Below are 12,338 nucleotides of genomic sequence, written 5' to 3' on the forward strand. Positions count from 1 at the left end.
GATAGCTGATTATTTTATAAGTTAAAATGTTGCTGTTGTTACAGTAGAGATTTTACAATGAAACTATTCAAATCATTTTCTTTTTCTTGTGTTTCTAATAGTGCCAGAAGTTTCTGTTGACTTTAGAGTTATCACATTGTTTCTGTATTTACTTTGCTGTGTTCGTGTATAGTTATCTAACTGATTTGCAGCCCTTTCCCCTGTAGTTCTTTATGTATTAATCTCAAATAAATTTAAATAATTTTCTTATTCTGATAGAGAAGAAAAAGCTGGATCACTTACCAGTAACTGGAGTTCTCCTATTGGGTAATCTCCACAGATCCACATTCTTTGAAGTTATTGTGAATGCCTCGTGGACCATGGGACTGTTGAAATTTCCAATTTCAGGAAGGTAAGCAAGCACACTGAAGCATGTCTCTAGCATCTCCCAAATCCCCTTCCCTCAACTTTCTTACATATGCGTCTGTACTGCATGCCCCCTCAGTTCCAGTGGATGCCCGTCAGGAAGATTCTCATGCTGGACAGAAGGGCAAGAGAGGTGGATCTGTGAGGGAAAAGACCCAATAGGATAACTCAAGTTACTGGTAAGTAATCTAGTTTTCACAGACTTGAGATTTTTTTTGCCCATTGCTTCTCTTTAGGAGTTCATTTAATTGCAAAGAGAGGAAATGGTTTGGGATAGTTGCTTTTTGAAAGTTTTATGTGGATTATGGTATTTATTGTATAGATGATAAATACCTAGTTCTTAATGGACATATGAATAAATGTGACGTTAAAGTACATCATTTACGTAATAGTTTATGAAAATTATGTATTTACTACCTTTTGGTAAATAGTGTAATAGTTCTAAAGCAATATGAGGAGCTATATGTTAAATTACTTTAGTTCTTTTGTTTGTGATATTGCTTTTATTGAAGTAGATACTCATACTGTAAAATTTCTGCTTGTGTCTAATTTAGCCAAATTCTTTTGACATTGCACTGAACAGCAAGAATAGTTTTACATGAATTGACCAACACTTCTTACTGATATAATTTTCAGTGTACCTTAAATTTCATTGAATGTATGTTTAGAAATAATTTATGGTATGTTGCGATTTTATTTACTACTTCGTTGTTTATAATGGATAGCCTTATTAATGTGAAGGGTAACACAGTTGGTTCAGTGTGAGCTCTGCCTCTGTTCCTTACCTTATATATTTGTATAAATGTTAGAATTGTATAGAGTTCCTTGCTTCCCATTTCTCTCTTACTCACTCTGTATTGTTACCAGTTAACCATTTCTAAAAGGCCACTTACATTACATAAAGAGCCGTAGTGATGCTATGCTCTTGCTGTTTTATAAAATTTCATCCATAGCTCAGTACTTAGGGCCTCTCATAATCCAGTCCTATCCTATTTATCCAGCCTTAATTTCTTCCATTTGAAACTTTCGTTTTGGTGTTACCTCGGCATTTATGCTTTAGCTTTGTGCTTTTCCGTTTTCTTGAAATGCTCTTGGAAAGATCCATTCTGCTTCTCTATATTTTAAAGTTGAAGTTAAGTCCTACCCCTTACGTGTATCATTTTATGCTGACATCTCTGTTCGTCTGTTTCTTCAGTGAAAAAATGAGATTACTATGAGGCTTGAATTAATTAATTAATGAAATGTACTTAGAATAGTGGCTAGCAGCACATACTAACTTCTCTTATTAACTATTATTTGACCATAGATTTATCTTAAGTATTTTTGTGATTGTACATATAATTCTTATCTGTATGACACAGTTTAGCTTTAAATATTAGTATCAGGTTGTACCAATAGATATTTCTTCTGATAGGAAACTCTTACTCTCACTTGTATGGTCTTTGACAGCAAGTATAGGCTTTTATTGGGCTTCCCTTGTGGCTCAGAAAATAAAGAATATGCCTGGGTTGGGAAGATCCCCTGGAGAAGGTAAAGACTACCCACTCCAGTATTTTGGCCTAGAAAATTCCATGGACTGTATAGTCCATTGGGTCGCAAAGAGTTTGACATGACTGAGAGACTTGTTTTTTTTTTAATAGACTTTTTTTGGTCTGTAACCTTACTTCTTAAGGTTAGTGACTGAGATTAAATCATGCCCATTGAAAAGTTAGTTTTCATGTAGAATGACATATATACTTACCAGTTTTTTCATTTGTAAAATAGGTTTTCATTTGGCTAATCAATCCTGTTTGTACTGTACGCTTTTCATAAGGACAGCTTTCCTTCAAAGCTGATACACGTTGTAAACTTTCATTGCGCTTGAGAATAGTTTGTATAGTTTTGAGAGTGTTAATTAGATTGTGTTCACTTTAAGACTGGATTATTGGAAAACAATCTGGAAACTTAGTATACTTGATTTTGGAGGCCTGAATATCTTAGGAGATAATTGGTTGGTTTTTTTTCAGAAATGCTTGGATTTAAAAATACCTGTCTGATGAAACAGTATATAAAATCTGATTTCAAGACCACTGAAGGAAGGAAATGCTCTTTGACAGATTGGGTGTCACTTTATTTTATTTTTGTGGCTGTCCCATGCGCCGTGTGGGATCTTAGTTCCCTGACAAGGGACCAAACCTGTGCCCTTTTCATTGAAAGTGTAGGGTCTTCACTGGGTCTCCAGTGAAGTCCCAGGTGTCACTTCTAAATAATCACCAGAGAACCATTTCAGGTCCAGTTAGATGAGCCAGACTGAAGAATGTTTAGTCAGATGACATCAGTGTTTGATTTGAATCTGCCGACTGTTCAATCTCCTGGTTTTTTAGTGTGATTGTGGTATGGTGATTATATTGAGAATGGCCTTATTCTTTAGAGAATGGCCTTATTCTTTAGAGATGCATGCTGAAATACTTCGAAGTGAAATGTCATGATGAGTTCAGAAAAATCATGTGTGGGTATCTGAATATGGTATATGGTATGTGTATGTAAAGAGAGATAAAGGGAGAGAGAAAGCAAATCTGGCAAGTTTTTACAGTTTTGGGTCTAGTTGAAGGGTATAGTGGTATACATTATACTTTAAGCTTTCCTGTGGCTCTGATATTTTTCAAAGGAAAGTTGTGTGTGGGGGAGAGTATTTTAAAAAGAGCTTTATTGTGCTCCAGTTTCTCTAATTCTAAAATGCCAGTAATAGAACTTACCCTTCCCATGCCTCGGTGCAGGTAGGCACAGTGGGATAACGTTTGCTAGAACAGCAGTCAGGAGGGCTTTCTAAGAAGTGATTTCCTTTTCACGTTAAGAAAGAATTTTATAGTAGAGGACTTTTCAAAGAACATTTCGCCTAAAAGTGTACTCGATTAGAATATGTCTGTTCCCTTTTTTATTATTCAGAGCATGTTCCATTATAATTGAATAAAAGCAATCAAGAAACAGTAAATACATGTAGATGTATAAATTAACCAGTTGAAATCTTGAAAATGAAAATATTTAGTTATAAAATAATCGTGGGCAGAACAGAAGATGAGACCTAGGTAAAGAGAAACATTGTTAATTCCAAGATAAAACCAATAACTCATCCAGGACCAGAGCCCAGGGAGATAAAGAATGAAAAATAGAAAAGAAAAACTAAGACACTTTAGGGCTAGATTGAAAAGCTCCAATGTAATGTCCAGAAGAGAGAATATGCAGAGTGGTAGAGAAGCAATATTGAAGAAAAATGTCTAAGGACTTTTTAAATATTCAAAAGAAATAATGGAAATTAAGAAATAACTAGAGTGGAATCACAAAACTGTTGTATCAGGACTTGAAGGATGTAAGGGATAAATTTATGACCTTAAATGGCTGTGTTAGATTGAAAAAAAGTAAGTGAGCCATATATACAACTCAAGAAACAAAAAGTAAAACCAAAGACAGGAGAAGAGAGAAAATAAAAATGGAATTGGATGAAATAGAAATAATCAACAATAGAAATGACAGCAATCATCTTTCAAATCGAAGCTGTTTCTCTTCAGCTGATTAAGTACTGGAAATACCAAGAAGCACATGACACAATAACATTATAAAATGGGATATAATTACAAATAATAATTGTAATTTTAAAAATCACAAGAAATCACTATTAATTTATATGTGTATAAATTTTAAAAACCAAATGAAATTGTCTGTTTTCTAGGCAAAATATCATTTAGAAATTGACTGTACAAGAAAAAGATAGTCATAGAAATTAAAAACCATTAAAAAATTGAAGCTGTAGTAAATTTCCCCAAGAAGTTTTCTTAAAATATCAGCTTAATTGGAGTATAGTTCATAAACCATACCATCTGCCACCTAAAATGTACAATTTAATGGTTTTTACTATTTTTACATAATTGTGGAATCATTACCACAGTTAATTTTTAGAATATTTTTATTACCTCAGAAAGAAACTGTGTACCTATTAGCAGTCAGTTGGAATTCTCTGAAACCCTCCAGCCTTAGACGGTCACTAATCTACTCTCTGTTTCTATAGGTTTGCCTGTTCTGGATCTTTCACATAAATAGAATCATTCAATAAATGGCCTTTCGTGGTTTGCTTCTTTCATTTAGCATAATATTTTTAAGGTCCAGCCATGTTGTCATATACCTCATTCCTTTTTATAGCCATATAATATTTCATTGTGTGGTTATACCACATCAGTTGATGGATATTTGGATTTTTTCCCATTATGAATAGTCCTTATACTGGCATTTGTGTATAAGATTTTCTGTAAACGTAGTTATATGTTTTCATTTATCTTGGATGTATACCTAGGAGTAGAATTGTTGGGTCTTGTGGAAACCATGGAACAACAACAAATAGGGAAAGGAGTATGTCAAGGCTGTATATTGTCACCCTGCTTATTTAACTTATATGCAGAGTATATCATGAGAAACACTGGGCTGGATGAAGCACAAGCTGAAATCAAGATTGCTGGGAGAAATGTCAATAACCTCATATATGCAGATGACACCACCCTTGTGGCAGAAAGCAAAGAACTAAAGAGCCTCTTGATGAAAGTGAAAGAGGAGCTTGAAAAAGTTGGCTTAAAGCTCAACATTCAGAAAACTAAGATCATGGCATCTGGTCCCATCACTTCATGGCAAATAGATGGGGAAACAGTGGAAACAGTGACAGACTTCATTTTGGGGGCTCCAAAATCACTGCAGATGGTGACTGCAGCCATGAAATTAAAAGATGCTTGCTCCTTGGAAGAAAAATTATGACTAACCTAGACAGTATATTAAAAAGCAGAGATATTACTTTGCCAACAACGGTCCATCTAGTCAAAGCTATGGTTTTCCCAGTAGTCATGTATGGATGTGAGAGTTGGATTATAAAGAAAGCTGAGTGCTGAAGAATTGATGCTTTTGAATTGTGGTACTGGAGAAGACTCTTGAGAGTCCCTTGGGCTGCAAGGAGATCCAGCCAGTCCATCCTAAAGGAGATCAGTCCTTGGTGTTCATTGGAAGGACTGAAGCTGAAACTCCAATACTTTGGCCACTTGATTCAAAGAACCGACTCATTTGAAAAGACTCTGATGCTGGGAAAGATTGAAGGTGGGAGGAGAAGGGAGTGACAGAGGATGAGATGGTTGGATGGCATCACCGAATCAGTGGACGTGAGTTTGAGTAAACTCCGGGAGTTGATGATGGACAGGGAGGCCCAGTGTGCTGTAGTCCCTGCGGTTGCGAAGAGTCGGACACGACTGAGCAACTGAACTGAACTGAACTGTGGTAACCATTGAAGCTTTTAAGGAACCATCAGACTATTTTCCAGAGCAGCTGTACCATTTTACTTTCCAACCAACAGTGTATGAAGGTTCTAGTTTTTCTCCACCCTCATCAGCATTTTCATTATATGTTTTCTTTTGTTAAAGCATTCCTAATGGGTGTGAAGCAGTATCAGAAAGAATAGTTTTAATTGTGATTTTGTTATCATAATTTCAGACATACTTTTGGGGAACAGGTAATCCCAATTTTATACAAACTGATCTAGATAATAGAAAAAAGAGGGAGAGCAGTTCTGTTGTTTATCAGAGAAACTTACCCTGGAAACGTAAACTAAAAAGAATATGCAAGGAAAAATAATGGTACATTCAATCTCATTTACAGAGACAAAATTTTTAATAGGATAAGAATGTAAGCATAGCTCAATACTTGAAAATTATTAAGGTAAGATTTAGGGGAAAAGATCTTGAAAGATTTGGTAAAATTCTGATAGAACTCAATACTCGTTAGTTTTTTTTTTTAGAGTAACCTTTAAACCATGATGAGAAACGTGTTTCTTCCAATAAAGGCTCTCTTTAAAACTTAACTGTCTAAATCTTAGAAACATTCCCATTAATATCAAGAATAGGACAAATATATCTCTACTAGTAAGATTTTTTTTAAAAAGGAAGTAAAATACAAAAGGATTGGAAAGGAAGAAAAATGAGATGAATGTACCCATAGGAAATTAAAAACAAAAAATCAACAGACTATGGGACTTCCTTGTGGTTCAGTGGTTAAGACTTGGCATTCCCAAGCAGGAGGCACAGGTTTAATCCCTGCTCAGTAAACTGAGATCCCACGTGCCATGTGATATGGCCAAAAAATAAAAAAAATCAACAGAATAGGGAATTCCTTGGCAGTGCAGTAGTTAAGATTCAGCACTTTCATTGCTATGAGCCTGGGTTCCATCCCAATCAGGGAACTAAGATCCCTCAAGTCATTGTGGCTTGGTCAAAAACCGAAAAACCATCAACAAACTAACTATATTCATAAGAGAATTCAGTGTTGCTGGATACACGATCAACATTCAAAATTGACAGTAGCCAATTAGGAAATAAAAATACCTCTTTTACAGCAAATTCTATGAGGTACCCAAAGTTTTATTGAAGGTCATAAAATTAGACATGAATAAAAGACAAGACATAATTATTAGTGGGAAGTATAAATATTGCTAAAAAATTAACTTCTCTATGACTTATATGTAGTTTCAGATAGAAACCTGATAGAATTTGTTTTCTTTTTTGGAGGAAAATGATCTTCATATACAAAAGTAAAGAACCAAGACAGTTGTGAAAGAAGAAAAAGAATGAAGAGGAGGGAGTTGACTGTTGGATATCTAGATTAATCTTAAATTTTGGTATTTAGAATAGAATCCTACACAAATGAAAAATAGTAACCTGCTACACACAACATGTGTGTGGCTTTCCTGGTGGCTCAGACAGTAAAGAATTCACCTGCAATGTGGGAACCCAGAGCTCTGGGTTGGGAATATCCCCTGGAGGAGGACATGGCAACCCACTCCAGTATTGTTGCCTGAGAAATCCCATGGACAGAGGAGCCTGGCGGGCTACAGTCCATGGGGTCATGAAACATCGGCACACACAACATGAAATGAATCTTCCAGATTTAGAGTTGAGCAAAAGAAGTGGGACAGAAAAGAGTTCATATAGTATGAGTTCATTTTTAGGAAGCTCAAAAACAGAGCTAATCTATGAATATTGAGATCAGAATAGTAGTTCTCTTGGAAGCATGGTACTAACTGAGAGTGTGTATGAGGGAGATTCTGAAGCATTGAAAAAAGTTAATATCTTAGTCTGAGTTGGATCACACAGGGGTATACATACTTAAAAGTCAGGTTGTGCACAGTACTTGTATTTAAAGTAGTATAGTCTTAATATATGAAAAAACAGATTCATAGGATAGATTTAAGAAATGGATTCATATCTATTTGAGAAGTTGGTTGGTGCTCGAGATGGCATTTTCTGTCATCAGGGAAAGGAAATGTGAACTGTTGAACTGGTTTTTCTATATGGGGGAAAACTAGATTTCTACTTCAGGCCATATGCAGAAATAAATTCCAGTTGAATTAAATACTAAACGTGAAACCCGTTTTTTTAAAAAAGGAAAGTATAGATGAATACGTATCTTCAGAATATGTAGGGCCTTTTTTAACAAGTCAAGAAAAAAAGGTACCATCAGGGATGAAAAACTATCAAGGATTTGACTACCTCAAAAAAAAAAAAGAGAAAAGAAAAAACAACCTTAGGTTTAATGTAAGTTCCCATAAACCCAGATAAAACATAATGTTACAACTGGGAGATATATATAATGTCTGTACTATCCAGTGGTTTTGTGTCCAGAATATATAAAGATCAAAAGAGGTAAGATAGGTAATACAAATAAAATGAACAAGTGATAATAAGACAATTCAGGCAAAGACTGGAAATTGTACTGAGAAGATGGTTAGTCTGTTTGTAGGGATTTTATTTGAAAGTATTAGTTGCTCAGTCATGTCTGACTCTTTGTGACCCCATAGGTTGTAGCCCGCCAGGGTCCTCTGTCTATGGAATTCTCCAGGCAGTAATACCAGTGTGGGTAGCCGTTCCCTTCTCCAGGGGCTCTTCTCAACCCAGGGGTTGAACCCGGGTCTCCTACATTGCAGGTGAATTCTTTATTGTCTGAGCCACCAGGGACATCCCATTTTTAGGGTAGATGCAATTAAAAACTTATGAGTCATCAGAGTTTACCCATTAAGTTGCAAGGCTCAGGATCAGGTAAGTGTTACACACATAAGTGTTACACAATTAGAAATGTGCATACACGGTTATCCAACAAGTTCTATTTAAGATATTGTCTAGAGAAGCTTGCACATTTGCCTAGGGTGATTTGTGCAGGGATGTTCATTTGGAAAACAGTCTAAATGGCTGCAATAAGAGTCATGGATATATAGGATACAAAATAGTTAAGAATTCCCTGAATCTGTGATTAGGTTACAGGCTTCCCTGGTGGCTCAGATGGGAAAAAGTCTGCCTGCAGAGTCTGCCTGCAGTTCGATCCTTGGGTTTGGAAGATCCCCTGGAGAGTGAAATGGCGACCAACTATAGTATTCTTGCTTGGAAAATCTCATGGACAGAGAAGCCTAGTGAGCTACAGTCCATAGGGTCGCAAAGAGTCGGACATGATGAGCCACTACACTTTCACTTTTCATGATTAGGTTAATATCAGAGGTTTAATTTACTTATTTATGGCTACACTGGGTCTTCATTGCTGTACACAGGCTCTCTGTAGTTATCGAGAGTTGGGGCTCTTCTTTGTTGTGGTGTTTGGGCTTCTCATTTTGTGGCTTCTCTTGTTGCAGAGCACAGGCTCTAGAATGGGGGCTCAGTAGTTGTGGCTCGTGGGCTTAGTTGCCCCGTGGCATGTGGAATCCTCCCACACCAGGGATCAAATCCGTGTCCTGTGCATTCGTAGGCTGCTTCTTTACTTCTGAGCCACCAGAGAAGTCCAGTGATTTTTTAAAAATATAATAAAGTGGTACTGTCTATAACCATGATTGTTTTAAGCATTTTATAAACATTAAATATTTTAGTCCTCATGAAAACTTAGAAGTAAGTACTGCCATTGTCTCCACTTTTTAGATGGAATACTAAAGCATAGAGGAGTAAATACCCCTGCCTACTCTCATGGGTAGTAAATAGCAGAGCTGGGATTCAGAGTTGTCTAGAGTCCACTATGCCATGCTGCCTTTTGATGTTTAAAAGTACGGAGAGGCCTCCTAAATGTAAGGAAAAGTCTCATTTATACCAAATTCATGGTAGTTGTTACCACTGAATGGGATTGGGAGGTGAGGGAGATCTCGTGATGATGGTAAAATGAAATAGCATAGGGAACCTTTCCTTCAAGATTATGTACGTTACTATATAGCTTTTAAATACTTGCACTTACTGTATATGTATATATATATATATATATATATATATATATATGCTTATTCTTGGCCTTTATACTAATCTTTATTTTTCTTGATATTGGTTATATAGAAAAAGAAAAAAGCAGTGGCCCTAGCACAGTGGCTATAATTTAGTCTAGTTCTGAGATAGTGAGCAGCACAGAAGTGCCAAACCCTGGATTAGGGTGCTGGAGATGGGGTGGTTTCATCCCCGATGGCTCAGCGGGTAAAGAATCTGCCTGCAATGCAGGAGACGCAGGTTCGATCCCTGGGTTGGGAAGATCCCCTGGAGGAGGAAATGGCAACTGACTCCAGTATTCTTACCTGGAAAATTCCATGGACAGAGGGGCTTGGAAGGCTATAGTCCATGGAGTGAACAAAAGAGTCGGACACGACCGAGGGCCTAGCATTTTCATCCTCTCTCTTTAAGGAGTTCAGAGTTGTACAAGGAAAGAGATAAGAAAAAAAAATTTAATTGAGTATGTTATAACTAGATCTCTTCTTCTTCCCTATTTATCTGTCCCCATCCTTTTCCCTCCATATGCACATAGGAGAAGGGGGAAATGTCTTGAGCTGGGGCAAGAGAAACAGGCAGTGAAATATTGATTGTGATCCTACTTCCTATTCTTTTAAAAACTACCAGGAAGTAAATTCTGTAATGGTCAGTGATTGTGCCTTGTTCACCATCTCTGAAACTTGGTATAATGCCCTGTGTTTAACAGGCCCCTGGATGTTGGAATGAATAACTGATGCACTTTGACATTTCACTCTCAAATGACTTAGCACCTCAACCCAAAGTTCTTAAGCCATCTAGGGTATCTTCCGTTGACTAATAAAGTTACCTGAGAACTTTATATGAAGTGTTGTGTCAAATTGTTTTGTGCCAAAGAATTCTGACTTGAGAAATATTTCCATCTGTAGGAAATTTTGGATCTCTAAAATCTAATATAATTTTCTTTGTGCTGAGTCCATGAACTATTTCCAGGTGGTATTAGTATTTATAATCTGAGAATGCTAGTATCTTTTAAAATTTATTTTTTAAAGTGGCTACCATTTTTCAGGCCCACCAACAATGAATGAGAATTCCTGTTGCTTCACATCTCTCCAGTGTTTGGTGTTACCAGGTTCTGGATTTTGACCATTCCAAGCAGGGCAACCAAGTAATTTTTGTTTTAACTTTAGTAAGATCATGTTATTCCCCTGTTTGGAACCTTCACATCCTACTTCCTTTCCCATCGTACTTAGAATAAAATCCCAAGTTATTTCCAGCTGTATGAGAGGAAGGCTTTGTATGATCTGGCCCATGGCTACCTCTTTAAACTAGTGTTACCATTTTCTCTCTTTTTCATTGCATTTCAGACATGTTGGTCACCCTAGTGTTCTTTGAACATGCCAGCTTTCTGCTTCAGGGCGTTTGCAGTTGGTCTTGCCTTTCCTGGAATGTTTCACTTCTAGATACCTTCAGGGATTACTCCTGTATTTCACTGAGGACTCTGCTTAAGTGTAACCTTGTCAGAGATGCTTCTCTGATTTTCCTGCCAAAAAATAGCACTTCTGTGCTTCTTCCTATATCCTGCTTTATTTTTCTTCTACTGCTACCTCATAATATATATGTGTATGTTTGTTTATAATTATATATATATGATATATTACATATACATATATATGTAGCCTATCTTTATGAGAATGTATGTGTACTTCATGAAGGGATATTTCTGTATACCTCTAGAGTAGAACCTGGTACACAGATGGTGTTTATCTGTTGAGTGAGTGAATGATTGTATTACATCAAAAAATGCTTTAATGTTAGTGATTTAGAATATTATGGTAGGGCATAATCAGATACATAAGGAAGGCTTAAAACTTAATAAATAATCAATAAGTAAAACTGTTTAATTTTACAACATGTAATCTATGCAAGGCTAGGGATTTTTTCTTTCTTGCTATATTCCCATGCCTAGAATGTTTCCTGGCAGTAATACACATTTGGTTAAGTATTTGCTGAATGAATGAGTTTATGTAGCATATCTTCTAAATAAACAACCAAATTATGCTATGTGTAAAAGTAAAGTTGAATAGAACCAAAAGTAGACCACAGAACTCCAGAATTGGGAGAAAGGGGACGAGGATGAGCGATAGTACTGTGTTGATTTAAATTTTTGGATCCAGCCTCACCATTTGCCAACTACTCCAAGCCAGCACCATTGCTTGTCAGGCCTACTCTAATACTGTCCATTTGTTCTTCAGTTCCGTATGTGTTATGTTTCATTCTCTGTGTTTAAAATTTAAAAGTATTTCAGGATCCTTACTGTACATAAAATAAAACCGAGATTCTTTCTTTAACTTGGAGACCTGGTGTGGCCTTTTTATCTCTTAATCTCATTTTGTTGTTCCCTCTTGCTCAATATCCTTCAGCTTTCCCTTCTGTTTCTATAGGCTGTCAAGTTCTCTGCTGTACTTATACACTTAGTGCTTACCTTCTGCCCATTATAACCTTTCTTTCACTGTGTCATTGAAGCACCTTCTTTGTGTTATTTAAGTCTGAGTGTGTTGGATCTTGTGAGCAGTCTTCCTTGAAAACCGTATCTACCCCTGCTTCTGTTAGAATTGCTTTTGATATTTGCATGGGGTGGGGAAGAACAAAACAACGGTTTGTAATTAT

General features: G+C 36.4%; 1 protein-coding gene across 10 annotated transcripts in view; it reads left to right on the forward strand.

Annotated features, from left to right (window-relative positions):
• The window catches only part of YAF2 (YY1 associated factor 2), an 85,574-nt gene that overhangs the window by 24,956 nt on the left and 48,280 nt on the right, over positions 1-12,338 (forward strand). For 3 of the 10 annotated variants that reach the window (XR_006059335.2, XR_003588816.3, XR_006059336.2), the window contains exons 4-5: positions 259-391; positions 485-584. The exons of 2 other annotated variants lie outside the window; for them this stretch is intronic. Coding sequence is in view for 4 of the 8 variants with exons in the window: in XM_027967439.3 (XP_027823240.1) it covers positions 259-391 (133 nt within the window). In the remaining 4 variants the exon portion in view is untranslated. The remainder of the gene's footprint in view (positions 1-258; positions 392-484; positions 585-12,338) is intronic. 5 more of the 10 variants (XM_027967438.3, XM_027967440.3, XM_027967439.3 and 2 more) reach the window with 3 other exon arrangements.

This window comes from Ovis aries, chromosome 3 (genome assembly GCF_016772045.2).
Source record: "Ovis aries strain OAR_USU_Benz2616 breed Rambouillet chromosome 3, ARS-UI_Ramb_v3.0, whole genome shotgun sequence".
NCBI lineage: Eukaryota > Metazoa > Chordata > Mammalia > Artiodactyla > Bovidae > Ovis > Ovis aries.